At 43.6% G+C, this 15,578-nt stretch overlaps 1 protein-coding gene across 2 annotated transcripts in view; it reads left to right on the top strand.

Annotated features, from left to right (window-relative positions):
• Positions 1-15,355, top strand: part of CHRM1 (cholinergic receptor muscarinic 1) — a 235,336-nt gene extending 219,981 nt beyond the window's left edge. For both annotated transcript variants that reach the window (XM_040410399.1, XM_040410400.1), the window contains exons 2-3: positions 11,666-13,305; positions 14,952-15,355. In XM_040410399.1, the coding sequence (XP_040266333.1) occupies positions 11,736-13,301 (1,566 nt within the window). In that variant the 5' untranslated portion in view covers positions 11,666-11,735 and the 3' untranslated portion in view covers positions 13,302-13,305; positions 14,952-15,355. The remainder of the gene's footprint in view (positions 1-11,665; positions 13,306-14,951) is intronic.
• The last annotated feature ends 223 nt before the right edge of the window (positions 15,356-15,578 follow it).

The following is a 15,578-nucleotide window of genomic DNA, read 5'->3' as shown; positions in this document are numbered from 1 at the left end:
TATATTCAATACATGTGAGCGGTAGGGTGGCCACATTACAGGTTACGACCCCAATCTCGATAAGCCACACCCCTCTTTGTCAGCAAAAGAGGGGGGGGGAGTACATGAAGACCTGAAGGTGCGCTGCATGCGGGCCAGAGTGCTTCTCTCACCCTCAGCCAATCACAGAGAGACATGTCCGCCAGGTCTACTGACTGGGGATGAGAGAAGCCTTAGTCAATCAGTTTGTGGCTGCAGCTCACACTCCATGCAATACTGCCATCTGAGTGTGGAGCTACAGAAGAGAAGGACACCCCAGTGTCCATCCAGGCCCAACACCGGACGGAGGACAGGGAGTCCGGCCTAAACCAGATGTCTGGCCACCCAGGTGAACAGTGTCGGACCGTGGTTCTTAGGTCCCACCAGAGAAAATTATTCTCATGGTCCAACCCCCTATATCATCAATAAAGTTCAATAGGTTGTGAATCAAAGTAATAGATCCTAGTGGAAAGTAATTGGCAACAAATGCATTCAAATGTGATATTTGAGGCCCATTATGGTATCAGAGCCTGGGTCCACCACAGGATCTTCTGGTTTTCCAGTCCGAATCTACATGTGAACCAAGAGCAGTAACAACAGAGGGTCCTTGTGGATGAACTGTTTATGGGCCTCGGTTTACAATTTGATGACAGTGGGGCACACTTAGGGTTGCCATACGTCCGGTTTTAGGCCGGACAGTCCGGTTTTCTGGCTCCCTGTCCTCCATCCGGCGCAGGGCCTGGACGGACACAGGGATGTCCACCCTTTCAGTAGCTCACACTGTAGCTGCAGAAACTGACTGAGGCTTCTCTCACCCCCAGTCAGTCACTAGAGCAGCAGACATGGCTCCATGTGGCTGCCCCCAGCTTACCTTCCATTCAGAAAGTTCTTCCCTCTCCTCCCCCCCCATCCCCCATTTTTTCCAGGCTGGTAATAGGGGCCATGGCTTCACGGAGGTGGGGCCGGTCTTCACGGACGTGGGCGTGGTTTGTCTGTTTGGGGCGTGGCCAGTGAGGTCCAGCTTTCTGGGGTGAAGCCAGTGGCCCCCCTAGGCACACTACTCATAGACCTCCTCATTCATGGTCACAATCCACCAATAATTCTGCAACATGGGTGAGAATGAGTGTAATGCCTTAGGGCTCATGCACACGACCGTTGGATGTTTTGCGGTCTGCAAATTGCAGTTCCGCAAAACGCAGATACCGGCCGTGTGCATTCTGCATATTGCAGAATGGAACGGCCGGCCCCTAATAGAACAGTCTTAAACTTGCCCGTAATGTGGACGATAATAGGACATGTTCTATTTTTTTGTGGAACGGCCATGCGGACATACGGACACGGAATGCACACAGAGTCATTACTGGGTTTTTTGTGGCCCTGTTGAAGTGAATGGTTCCGCATACGGGCCGCAAAAAAACAGAACGGACACGGGAAAAAAAATACATTTGTGTGCATGAGCGCTTACATGTAACTATCCTAATAGACAGTAAAGAGCCTTATATTTTATAGTGGCAGTGCCCCTCTCCCCTTTCTTAAAGAGCTCGGTCCTGAGGCACAGATTGCACACAGATATGTCTACCCCATGTGGATCTATAAGAATAGCTTCATGAGTGGCAGATGAATTAGGAATGCTCATCTAGTCCATTCACTCTGGGAGAATATAAATTGCACTGTATATTGCTGTGTAATTTACTGGAAATTTGCCTTGCCTAAGGGGAGTCCTTAAAGAGGTTGTCCCAAGATATAAACTTATCTTCTATCCACAGAATAAGGGTATAAGAATCTGATCCATGTGGTCGGACCCAACAAATCACAAGAACAGGAGCTCCCCAAATAGATGAAGTGGCAGACAGAGCATGCCCGCCGGTGTTCCATTCATTCTTTGTAGGACTGTCGGAAATAGCTGAGTGCTATACTCGGCCATATCCGGCAGTCCCATACAGAATGAATGGAGCAGGATCTTGCATCATCAACCACTGCTCCCTGTTGTCATGATTAGTGAGGGACCCAATGTCAGACCACCACTGATCAGATAGTTATCCACTATACACAGGATACATTTTTTTGTTTGGGACAACCCCTATAAAGGGGCCTCCAAGTTAAGACAATTACTTTTCAATTATTAGCATCCCCAGATAACATGCTAATCATAGGTTGTCCTGCTGCTGGGATCCCTAGCAATCAGTTGCAACCTATGGAACACCCAACATCAAGTATTCAATTCCTATGCAGTGCCCCTGCAGGAGAAATGAAGTATTGCACAGCACCCTTTGAAAAAAAATAGACTTTCAAGGCCATGTTGGGTCCTCCAAAGGGAGAGACGCTCTTTGTAGCAGCTCTCTGCTCCGGTTAGTGTATGAGGGTCCTAAATGGAGGAATCCCTCTATGAACTAAGAACTTCAAAAAATAATATTGTATAGCGGTAAACCAGACAAGCCCCCTGGACCCGCAATGCAAATAATAACGTACTGTATAGTATACCGGCATATATCTTTTGTTCTGCTTTTTTTTTTACAACAATAACACCTTAGTTTTGTTTAAAAAAAATGTATTCTGCTGTTCTGGCCTTGAATTATGAAAGAGCCATTAAGATGCTAGGGTAGCTGGTGCATGGCCGAGTGATCTCCGAGAGCGCTGATAAGCGTGTTAAGTCGCTGCTTAGTATATAGCGTCTGAAAGAACAAAGTTATTACACAGTGCAGCTGAGCGAAGGCTGATACAAACTGAAATCTTCATTAATAAGTTATAGATAGAGCTGGTGTGGAAAGAGAAATGGATTAACCCTTGGGGTGTTGGTGAGAGATCCCATAAATGTGAAGGGTGGGATGTGCCTATAGCGTCTCATGGATCTATAGGCGTCCCAGAGAACCGCAGTGAAAAATCTGGAGAATATTCCGTGGTCAGCGGGTGGCGGAGAACAGGTGACAGTGACATAATGCTCCCTTCGTCAGCAGTGATAGGCAGAAAGGAGCTGGGAACATTCCTCCCACTGCTGGGCGACATAGGCGCTGTCCCTTTCCCTGTGTTTGTAGCTCTTATTGAAGCTGACATGGGTTGTCATGTAAAACAAGATACGCTCTGGCAGAATTGTGTCATTGTGTGAAACGGGGCATCACTTAACCCTTCTCTTGTAAAGTTTATTTAACCCTTCCCTTCGGATCACTCGCCGGAATGCCCGCGTGTCTGGAATAATGACATCAGCTAGCACCACGTTAGATCCCATCGGTGGAGTCAACAACACCCTGGTGATGTCTTGCATTTACTGCAGAGCATCTCTCCAAAATAGGGGTCTGCAGGCTCCCAGGAGCTGCAACTCTGCCCGTCATTAACCATTGCACTGCCTGGTTTCACACCTACCAAGGCACAAGACTACAACATATCTGCTTTAAAACATTGACCCTATTTCTTTGACGATGATAGATGAATAATTTAACCATTCGGGGCTCTCATAGGTTTTACAGCTCACACAGGAATAGCTTTATGAAACAGAAACGCGTCTTCTTGATCTCCCACTGCACAGTTATGTCTTTTCATACATCGTTTCTATTTTAATTCTTTGGTAAGGTCGTTTGCACTAACTAAAGTGGATACTGTAGTCATTATAGCCAGATCTTCATGGTCTCCATGTATGGGTGCAGGTCAAGGAGTTTTGGGGTTTTATGTTGATCTGCGGTTTGTTCGTTGGAGGGTTGTTTTTCTATGATATTCCTAGTTACCGGTTCTTCTGCTGCATTCCTGCCATATAGATATCCTAAGATATGCCAGCCTAAGGAAAGGTGTTATCACAGGAGTTTATGGGAGGATACCAAGAATATTATAATTGTAGATAAGAGTTGTAATTTGGGAGATGCAGAATAGAGTTCCTTAGCTGTGCAGGGGTTAAGTGAAGCAATGCTTAATAGATCTGAGTGTTGTAGTTACAGGGAGTTTGCGTGCCTGTCCTGTGTACACCTGTCTCGTATCGCTGTTTGCCCCAAGATCACCTGTTTACCCACAGACTTGAAAGGGGAGGACGGGGAGTGGAGAATTAACAAGAACTTTGCAGTGCACTTCATAACCCCTTCCCTGCCAGGATCCTTTGGAAGCCGATAGAGGTGTCACCTTAACTAACTTGAAGAGGAGGAGTTGTTCCGTGAAGGTACTCAGATACCGGTGAAGTGAGTTGAGCTTTCGTACAGGAACAGATGGCCTTGACAGAAATGAATAATCACTGCGGTTGCCACCTCATCCCTTTAAAGTACGATTCTGAAAGCGGCTCCACTGTGACTGCACAGGGAATATTCTGCCGACTTGGTTTCTAGATCAGCTAGAGAAGTCCGACGGTGTACATCAACGGAGGCAGTGTAGAGACAAGAAACAAGTCTGGCCACGTAGCTGCTGTCCTGTACAGATATGGGACTTGCCTTTGGGCCTCACTCCATGATCCATGGAAACATTATAGTAAGCTTAGGTTATGTGGAGTTTTTTTTTTTTTACATAACTAGACCTCTTTAAAGGGGTTTTCCGGTTGACATCAACATCCTTTAAAATAATCATTTGTGAAGGTAGCTGTCACATGACCATGTCCTTGCCCTCTTTCCTGTGATGTTATGTCCCTACAGGGGCAGTGATAAGGGAGTGTATATGTAACTAGATTGGTGGGAGGAGCTGCAAACTACCTGGGTGTTGTTTGGGGTGGTGCTAGGGGAGTGTCTATGTAACTAGATGGGTGGGAGGAGCTATAAACTAGCTGGGTGTTGTTAGGGGCAGTGATAGGGGAGTGTCTATGTAACTAGATGGGTGGGAGGAGCTATAAACTAGCTGGGTGTTGTTAGGGGCGGTGATAGGGGAGTGCCTATGTAACCAGCTGGGTGGGAGGAGCTATACACTACCTGGGTGTTGTTTGGGGTGGTGCTAGGGGAGTGTCTATGTAACTAGATGGGTGGGAGGAGCTATACACTACCTGGGTGTTGTTTGGGGTGGTGCTAGGGGAGTGTCTATGTAACTAGATGGGTGGGAGGAGCTATAAACTAGCTGGGTGTTGTTAGGGGCGGTGATAGGGGAGTGTCTATGTAACTAGATGGGTGGGAGGAGCTATAAACTAGCTGGGTGTTGTTAGGGGCGGTGATAGGGGAGTGTCTATGTAACTAGATGGGTGGGAGGTGCTGCAAACTACCTGGGTGTTAGGGGCGGTGATAGGTGAGTGTCTATGTAACTAGATGGGTGGGAGGAGCTATAAACTAGCTGGGTGTTAGGGGCGGTGATAGGGAAGTGTCTATGTAACTAGATGGGTGGGAGGAGCTATAAAGTAGCTGGGCTTTGATTGGGGCAGTGCTAGAGCTGTGGCATAGAAAGTGCATTATGGGATTGGTTGGATATAGCAGCAGGAAGTGCTACATACTGGATGGAAACAATCCAGAGTGATTTATTTACATAGTCAAAAAGAAAAAAAAAAGCATGTGGAAGTATATTTGGTAAAAACAATAGTAATCCAAGAAAACCCCTTTAAGGAAAATTGTAGTCAAGGAAAGACTTGTTATTCCTTGTCTGTGGAACCGAAGTAGTAAACCACGCTGTGCCATTCATCTCTTCTAGCGGGAGAGATTTCTTCTTTCAATGGCTTCTGCTGATATAAAACAGTGCAATCATACTGTGCATTGACAGCAATGGGAAGTTTTTTGTAATGCATACTATTATCTACAAAAGTTTGGCCTGCCTTCCTCCTTTATAAATTGTCTTCCTTTTCTCAAATTTATATATTGCATTGCTCTTTCACATAAAAAAATAAATATTTGGTGATATTTGTTCATTGCATCTCAGTTAGTCTCTGTCAAAAGTTAGTCTAGATAGATGCGTTAATTCTGATGCAATTTAAATGAGCAGCAATACCAAACATAGCCCATGGAATAGAGTGGCCCACTTTCTAAAGAGCATTTTTTAATCTTGAACAGTCCCTTCAATTCTTAGTCATAGTAGGAGTGATATAATTAATGTGATAAATATATTGAACTTTTAATTTCTGTATAATTAGGCAGTGGATATTTCTGGTGATTAGCTATTTAAATCTTATTTATTGATGTACAAAAATGTATTCCACAGTATTTTATTAGTTTGCACTTCACTGATAAGTTGCTGCACCATGATGTGCATTTCATCATGGTGATCGTGCTTGTCCTGTGAGTGCACAATCGAGTTCAAAAGTAGGAGCATGGCTGTATTACACAGTCCTTCTCCTGTATTCAGTCTAAGCTGTTAACCCTCAGTGCTACACTCAAACATGATACATTACTGTAAGGAACTGGACCTAACAAAAGTTCCTCAGGGTTGTGTCACACTTGTAGTATGGCCATTGCATATCTTAGGGTACTTTCACACTAGCGTTTTTTCTTTTCCGGCATAGAGTTCCGTCCTAGGGGCTCTATACTGGAAAAGAACTGATCAGTTTTATCCTAATGCATTCTGAATGGAGAGCAATCCGTTCAGGATGCATCAGGATGTCTTCAGTTCAGTCTTTTTGACTTTTCAGGACGGAGATAATACCGCAGCATGCTGCGGTTTTATCTCCGGCCAAAAAAACGGAACACTTGCCTTAATGCCAGATCTGGCATTTTTTTCTATAGGAATGTATTAGTGCCGGATCCGGTTTTTAAATTGCCGCATATGCGCAGACCTTTAAAAATTTGAAAAAAAATAAATACCGGATCCGTTTTGTCTGATGACACCGGAAAAACGGATCCAGTATTGCAATGCATTTTTCAGACTGTTCAGGATCCTGATCAGTCTGAAAAATGCCTGATCAGTCAGAAAAAATGACATGCGTTTGCATACAGTTTGCCTGTTCAGGCAACGGAACTGCCTGCTGGAATCAAACAACGCAAGTGTGAAAGTACCCTTAATGATACATTAATTGTTATATTAATTATAATCTTCAATGCCATTTGCTATTAAATAAGCACCTAGGCCGGTGATGGACCATGTGATTGGACCATGTGATCTGACGTCACCACAGGTCCTTTAGCCGGCAGCTCATGATTAAAGAAGTAAGAGATCGGCAGCTACGCGATCAAGAGGAGAAGGTGAGTTAATTATTTTTTATTTTTTAACCCTCAATTGACCACCTACTATGCATTCTGTATTAAAGAATGCTATTATTTTCCCTTATAACTATGTTATAAGGGAAAATAATAACATCTACACAACACCGAACCCAAACCTGAACTTCAGTGAAGAAGTTCGGGTCTGGGTACCACAGTTAGTTTTTTATCACGCACGTGCAAAATGCATTGCATCCGCGCGATAAAAACTGAACAACGGAATGCAATCGCAGTCAAAACTGACTGCAATTGGGTACCTACTCGCGCGGGTTTGCCGCAGTACACCCGGGATGCATCCTGAACAAATCCGTCACACCAGTGTGAACTCAGCCTTACCGGCTTTCCTGCATCGTTATATTAGTGGTTTTAGTTGGGAATAATTGCATCACAAGTTCGCAATGTGAGTCCTTTAGGCCTCTTTTACACGAGCGTGAAGGATTAGGTCCGGATGCGTTCAGGGTGCGTTCAGTGAAACTCGCACTATTTTGCAAGCAAGTTCAGTCAGTTTTGTCTGCGATTGCGTTCAGTTTTTTCAGTTTTTTCCGCGCGGGTGCAATGCGTTTTGATGCGTTTTTCACGCAGCCCCATTCACTTCTATGGGGCCAGGGCTGTGTGAAAAACGCAAAATATAGAACATGCTGCGATTTTCACGCAACACAGAACTGATGCATGAAAAACAACGCTCATGTACACAGACCCATTGAAATGAATGGGTCAGGATTCAGTGCGGGTGCTATGCGTTCACGTCACGCATTGCACCCGCGCGGAAAACTCGCTCGTGTGAAAGGGGCCTAATAGTGAAGAAGAGTCTTTTTTGAACCCGCATTTTTAAACACTAATAACATAGTAAACAGAAATCTTCCCGGCCTTTCCTGCATCGTTTATATTGGTGGTTTTGGGGAAGAATAATCACAATACCAGTTTGGAACATGTGTCTTAGTAGTAAAGAGAGGTTGAATCAGCTTTTTTAAATGCAAATAACACAGTAGGCAGAAATATTCCCAAAGTAAAATATTAGTGAGTGTGTTTTTGAAGGGGAAGAACATTTAATTGTGCCCATGTCTTTAGATTACAGAAAACGCACTTGCAATTTTGCTATAATAATTTGAGTGACTTTTCATTTAGAAAAATTGTGAGTTTTCATTAGGCCTTATAACAAAATGTCTGCAGTGTGAAATAGTTTAAAACAAAAGACCCAGGGTTCATCCTCCCAGAGCCAGAATGTGGGTAGTAGCAGCACCAGCCGTCCTGCCAGTAGTAGTAGTAGGCCACATTTCTCCCTGGCTTCTGAAAGATGCAACATTATTATTCAGGACTGAGAGGAGGAGATTGTGGACTGGATGGCTCACTTCTCTTCTTAGTCACAGCAGGCTGACACTGAGGTCACCTCTGAGTCTGACACTGTGCCTTGGAGCCAGGGGTCACGGCATTCCTCCTGTTTCTCCTCCTTGCAGCCCCAGAGAAGCCTTTCAATGGTATCCTCTCTGTCTTCACTGTCCCTCCTAGTGGGGAGCCTTCTTTTATTCTAAGAAGAGACAATAAAATACTACCCCGCACTATGGCAGATAGTCAATAGTGTCTCCTTGTTGATGACTTGTGTGAGAGCAATCAGCATTTGGACTGCCATGAGAATGAGGTTCAAGGGGAGGTGGGGGACCCTATGCAAAGCTGTTTTGGTGGTAGTGGTGATGGCACTTGTAGCCATGGTGGTAGCAGGAAGGGCAGTAGTAGCAACAGTGGCATCCGGGCAAATACAGAGCAGGGAAAAGGGAGGACCAAGGAGCCCACCATGATATATAAAATAAATAAAAATAAAACACTGTGGCATGCATAATGCAGGATAGTAAAAACAAAACATATATGTCCCTTAATAAACAAGGCATATATCTATTCATGCATAAATCAAAAGGTTTTATTTTATCTGGAATGCTGAGATGAAAAACATAAACCATGGTCCAAAAATGACCCAGCTTGTTAACGATAATCCAGCTTGTAAATTTTATTTACATGAAATCAGAAAAAATATATTTCCCCACCACATTGATATTGATAGGATAGGCAATAAATGTTTGATTGCTGAGGGCCAATGGGAATATGTGATGTCTCCTATGTGAATTAAGCCAACAGCAACAGCCTTGTTGTAATTATTGTGGTGGTCCTAGAGGTCCAACAGTCTAAAACTGCGCCAGATCTTTCACAGTGGCTGATGCTAGGTAATAAATCTGACACAGAATTAGGCCGGGTTCACACGAAGCTTGTTCGCCGGCCGTAGGTCAGCCACATCGGATCGCGGACCCATTCACTTTAATGGGTCCGCGATCCGGCCGTTCCGCGAAAAGATAGGACTTGTTCTATCTTTTTGCAGAACGGAACAACGGGACGTAACCCCAGGAGGCACTCCGTAGTGCTTCCGAGGGGTCCCGTCCCGTGCGGCCGTTCCGCGATTCCGGATTAGCGGACCCATTGAAGTGAATGGGTCCGCATCCGTGATGCGGAATTCACACGGAACTGTGGCCGTGTATTGCGGGCCGCAATACGGCCACGGGTCACACACGTTCGTGTGAACTTAGCCTTAGACTGTGTAGTCTATCTTCATACCATTTATTAGGGAGCTCACTTTGTGCACTTTGGGGGTCATTTATAAATTCTTCCATTTTCCGCTGGTTTTTTATTTCATTCTGCGCTACTGTATCATGCGCCTCATCAAAAATTAGGTGTATCAACAGCATTCCATGTACCTAGAGTGAAGTACATCTAGAAAATCTCGGGGAGTGGAGTAGATTTTCAGCATATTTTACACGTAAAATTGGAGTAAATGTAAGTGAATATGCCGGGCCTATGGAGCGGCCCCCGCCACTCCCAAGTGGTGAGGACAGTGCAAGAAACGGGTGTTAAAAAGTTGCAAAACAGGGTCTTGCAACTTTTTTAATGCCAGTTTTAAGTTCGTAAATTACCTCAATTATGCGCCTTTCCAGTGGTCAGACTTTACCTCCATTCAAGCCAAGTAAATGCCTGGGGCCCCCTACTGGCCACAAGCAGTGAATTAAGGGGAAGACATGCCTACTGTGCAGCTGGTTCAGGAGGGAGGAGGCCCTTCCCAGCCATAGAGCATTACCAGAAGTGCCTAGGGTGTACTGCTAATAGTGGGTCTTAGCAGGCCGACGGAGTAAAGCTTAGAAATGCAATGGAGGTCCCCAGACATAACTTTGCTTTGGGCCCCTGAAATGACAAATCTACCCCGGCACATTTCACGCCACAACCTCTCCACTGCAAAGCAAAACGAGTAAATCTGCCCAATTGAGTTTTTATGTTGTGATGCCTTTATGCACTAATTATAAATGTTTTATCTGAATGTTTTACTTAATCTGTACACAGATTCCTTCATATTTGACATACACCTCGTTGTTATTTGACTATACAAGTCATTGGTGTCCATCAGGTTCCAGTGGTGTCTGTTATTCAATGGATCCACAGCACACAGTGCAGGTGTGAACAGAGCCTTACACTGCAGAGAATGATGCTATAGAAAAAAAATCATAATGCCAATATAATGAAATGCAAATATCTACAATGTAAACTGAGCATAAGCCAGAATAGTGGTGCAAGATATGAAGAGTAACAGTAGGTAGAGCAATAAAGTAATGAAAGTAAATTTATGGAATAAGTTGCAGACAAAAGATAGATGGAACGACACATGGAATACAGGTCTAGCTAGAGGAGGTGCCACAGAGGACGAGCTGGTGGTGTGGTAACATATGGTATATTCGAAAATGTTTAGCTTCAAGTACTCGTTCTTTCTCTCTCTCTTTCTTTCACTTCCTTCTTCTTCTAATCATTTTACTTGAGAAAACTAAACCTGTCCAACCACTTCTCCCTCCCTTACTTTAGGTAACACAGGGGGGCGGGGGAGGGTCCCTCCTTCAGCAACAAAACGTCTTCCTCTGGCAATCCATAATAGAGATCATAAATCCGGCTTTGTTTAGTTACAGATTAGAGGCACACGTAGCTGTGGAGGAGGGTGAGCAACTAGGAATGAAAGAATAATTTTAAAAAAAATGTAGGAGCCACAAACGAGAAGACATGACTGATAAAGATACAGGTGAAACCACAACATCTCCATGTAGTGTCAGGTGCAACAGGCGGTAGTAGCAAAGGAGCGGAAATGTGTGCTCACTGTAGTTCATCTGAATGGGCGCTATGCCAAATGCCGGGGTTTATCCCCTAACCTGAAGAAAAATACAAATTGGAAATGAAAATAAGAGTAACTGACTCTCCAGGCATTCCAGAGGGATACAGATGTATTCAGTATTTAAAAAGTGTTTAAACAAAAAATATATTCAGAAATACATACTATTAGGTCGATTTATTAATGAAAAGTTATGTAACCATAAGGCATATATATCAGGTAATTGCAAAGGGCAACAGCTTTTTATTTTACGCCCGTATCTGTATTCGCATGTCTATCTGCTAAAAGTCTTCTAGTTACTACTGCTGTTCCAAAATGTGTGTTTAAGCCTTCATATTGGCAGTCATTGCCCTTCTGCCATTGATTTTTCTTTTTCTTGTGCTTGCAGGTTACAGTGGATATCGGGTTAACATCATTTGGTTACAGGGGACGGTCCACCTGCTTCCACGAAAGATTTCATGTTAGCCCTGCATCAGAATGTTGGGAAAGAATCGATGACCCACTGGCTTCCAATCATGAACAATTCTACTTTTGACCCGTTGACCCCTAATGCTACGGATAATCTATACCCTGACCCCTTTGGAGGCCACGCTGTGTGGGAGGTGGTGCTTATTGTCCTCACAACAGGAATTCTTTCTTTTATTACTGTAGTTGGAAATATCCTGGTTCTCTTGGCCTTCAAAGTCAACAGCGACCTAAAGACCGTCAACAACTACTTCATACTTAGCTTAGCATGTGCTGATGTTATCATCGGTGCAGTGTCCATGAACTTGTACACAACCTACATTATAATGAGACGTTGGGCACTAGGTAATATTTCCTGTGACCTTTGGCTAGCACTAGATTATGTCACAAGTAATGCTTCTGTGATGAACCTGCTGATCATAAGCTTCGACCGCTATTTTTCAATTACTCGGCCCTTGACATATAGGGCTAAAAGAACGCCAAGAAGAGCAGCTATTATGATTGGCCTGGCATGGGTTATATCATTGGTATTATGGGCACCTGCTATTTTGTGCTGGCAGTATATTGTTGGAGAAAGAACAGTAGAACCTGAAGAATGCTACATCCAGTTCTTGTCACAACCTATTATCACATTTGGCACTGCCATTGCTGCCTTTTACTTGCCAGTAACTATCATGATTATACTGTACTGGAGGATTTACAGAGAAACAGAGAACAGAAGCAGAGAACTGGCTGGCTTGCAAGGTTCAGAGACAGAAAACATTGTTCGTCCACTGGGTAGTGTCAGAAGTGGTAGCAGCAGTGGAATAGGAGAATCAGAAAGATTGTCCAGACCACAAATAGCAATACCAAGGGTCAAGAAACCATGCTGTTTTCCTAGTAAACTTTCTGCCAGTCCATCACTCAAAAGATATCCTCAACATCGAAGTAATGGAAGCTGGAATACTATGGAAGATGCCGCTTCTGCAGACTCACTGTCCTCTTCTTCTGATGGAGAAGATCATCCATATGAGATGAAGAGCATCTGCTCAGCCGTCATACAACTACGAATGGTCAGCACTGTTGTTGTCACACCCACAGGCTCTCATGGGTCCAAGGACACCCTTGAGCGGGTCGATTTACAGAATGAAGCCAATGGAGGAAAGCGAGAAGTATCTAGGAAATCATCCCGGTCCCTAGCCGCAGCACTTCAATCAACAGTTATTAAAGCTAAAGTGGAAAAAACCCGTCATGGAAAGAGGAAAAGCAATTCACTCATCAAGGAAAAGAAAGCCGCAAGGACATTAAGTGCCATATTGCTTGCTTTTATTTTGACATGGACCCCTTATAATATCATGGTGCTAGTGTCCACATTCTGTAAGGACTGTATTCCAACCACATTGTGGGAGCTTGGTTACTGGTTGTGCTATGTTAACAGTACTGTCAACCCCATGTGTTATGCACTCTGCAACCGCTCATTCAGGCGCACTTTCAAAATGCTTCTACTTTGTCGCTGGGACAAGCGGAAATGGAGGACACATAGACACACGGCAGCTTTCTTCAGGACCCCATCACAGTGAATGGGTGGGTGACAAAATGAAATAAAAAGTTGTGAAAATAATTATTTATTTTTGTACCATGAGCTTATATGATGAAATTGGTCCATCAACTGCAAATTATTGTTTTCAGATAATACTAAGTTTCCACATAACTCTCTTCTCCCTTCCAGGTAATTGTCACTGCTTTTTCTTCGAAATGCAGAAGAGAGTAACTAAAATGGTGTAGAAAGCTCCTAGTATTATCAGTATTATGCACAGAGTATATGCAGGGGGCGGCTACAACAGGAAACGTGTGTGGTGCTTATTCGGCTAATAACTGCAGAGCAGGAAGTGATATCAGAGAAGGTGGCGTAATGTGGGCAACTCCTCCTGTACAGCTAATGCAGCAGTTTTGTTATTGTCTGTGTTGTTAAGGACCTATAAAGTACAGAGCAGCTTGGATAATAGCATTTGAGGGACCAATGTGAAAGAAAGAAATAAACAACCTTGGTATGTCACATGAACCTAATATCTCCGTATGGAGTTTCACTTTAAGTCCACCTTTAAAGGGCTTTAGTTTTTCCATTATATTAAAGGGGTTTTCCAGGATTACTATGGGTTTTTCATAGATAATTTCATGTAGTTGCTTATCTCATGTACATCATCCAAATGTTTTTTTTTTTCCATTTAGACTCTCCCGACCCCTTTTCACCAGGTAAACTAATCACTCCTCCAGGTAGCACTTCCTGTTGCTCTATCCAGCCAAACCCATGATGCACTTCTCCTTTCTCTGTCTCAGCTCCAGCACTGCCACTAACAATGCCCTGCTGGGACCTGTCCTGATTGGTCATCTATCCATTAAACATCAGTTCCATGGCCTATTTATTCTGGGCAAGGGTGGAGTCGTAGCTCCAGGAACTTCACTAAAATTGTCCCTCTAAAGTGTCAAGTTGAGCATGGTTTGAACATTATCAAACATATTTTAGCCTAGCCATCTAAAGGCCCAAGTACACAGTAAAGCCACATGCACGTTTTACAATTTTTGAGCCATAGTCACAGTACTGACTTATTGTGCCTCCACGAGGCTGTATATTCTGCCCTGGAATGTTTCTTGGAGAGAATTTCTACATAATACAGAATGTGTTAGAACATGCCTCAGTCTTTCTTCTCATTCCTGTATAAAGTTGGGGGAACATGCAGGTACTATGGTTACTGTATTACATTAAGTTGCATCTGTAATACAGCCATGTATGTGGACCCATAGGCCTCATGTACAAGAGTGTATATATTTCGTTGATGACGGATGACATCCATGTTGCAACCATTTTTTTTTTGTAGACCCATTGACTTCAGTGAGTCCGTGGTCTGCATTGTGCAGCCAAGTATAGGACATGTTCTTTCTTTTTGCAGAACGATGAATGATCCATGTGCTTTCCGCATCCTTATTTCTGTTGCGCAAATGGTAGAACATGTCCTATTCTTGCCTGTGGTTACAACACGGACATTGTGTGTATTTTGCGGATCCAGGATTTGCATACTGCAAAATACTTATGGTTATGTGCATGAGGCCTAAGGCAGAAAGTTACCTGGAAAACCCCTATAACATATAGTACTTGATAAAATATTAGGCATTCAGCAGAACAAGTATGTCCTATTATATTGTTACCCTAATTACTTATTTTTCCCCCTCAGGACACAAATTATTGTCAGACAAAAGTTCTGCTAGAAGGACCTAAGAAGACATCAAGTCCCGTGCATGTGTGGCTAAGAGGGACTACAAAGAACACACTATCCCTGTGAAGAAAACTGGGACAGAGAAGGAAAAAGCAATGGAGTAAGCCTTTCAACGGGGGCACTATAACTGCTCCATTTGAACATTTCCTAGATGACGTCTGGCTGTCTTGGGCTTTAACGCGTCTTGTACATGTCATTCTGAACTAAGGGAAAGAAGGGGATTTAGGGAAGGCCAGTCTAAATGTTTCAGGGATAATATCCCATTTTTATGCTAAGAGGATATCCCTGCTGTGCCAAACCAAACAAAAAAAGACAGGCCAAAGAACATGGTAAAGTTTTCTATTGTTTACAGAGTTTTAAGGGGAAGGGCTGTGTATTTATTCTGATTTCAAGTAAATAAATAAACTTATATTACAAAAAGTGTGTAGTATGTCCTCTGTCATTTCTTCTGCTGACAGTCATTCATGGTGACTTGAAGATCTTCTCTTTTAATCTGAAGCTATAGATCCCTTTGCAGCCGTGGAATCATCACCTACTGGTATTCTGTCACTCCTTGCATGATAAGGTTAGGCTCACATCTGCGGC

Source organism: Bufo bufo, chromosome 10 (assembly GCF_905171765.1).
Source record: "Bufo bufo chromosome 10, aBufBuf1.1, whole genome shotgun sequence".
Lineage (NCBI taxonomy): Eukaryota > Metazoa > Chordata > Amphibia > Anura > Bufonidae > Bufo > Bufo bufo.
This window is presented reverse-complemented; position numbering and strand designations above follow the sequence as displayed.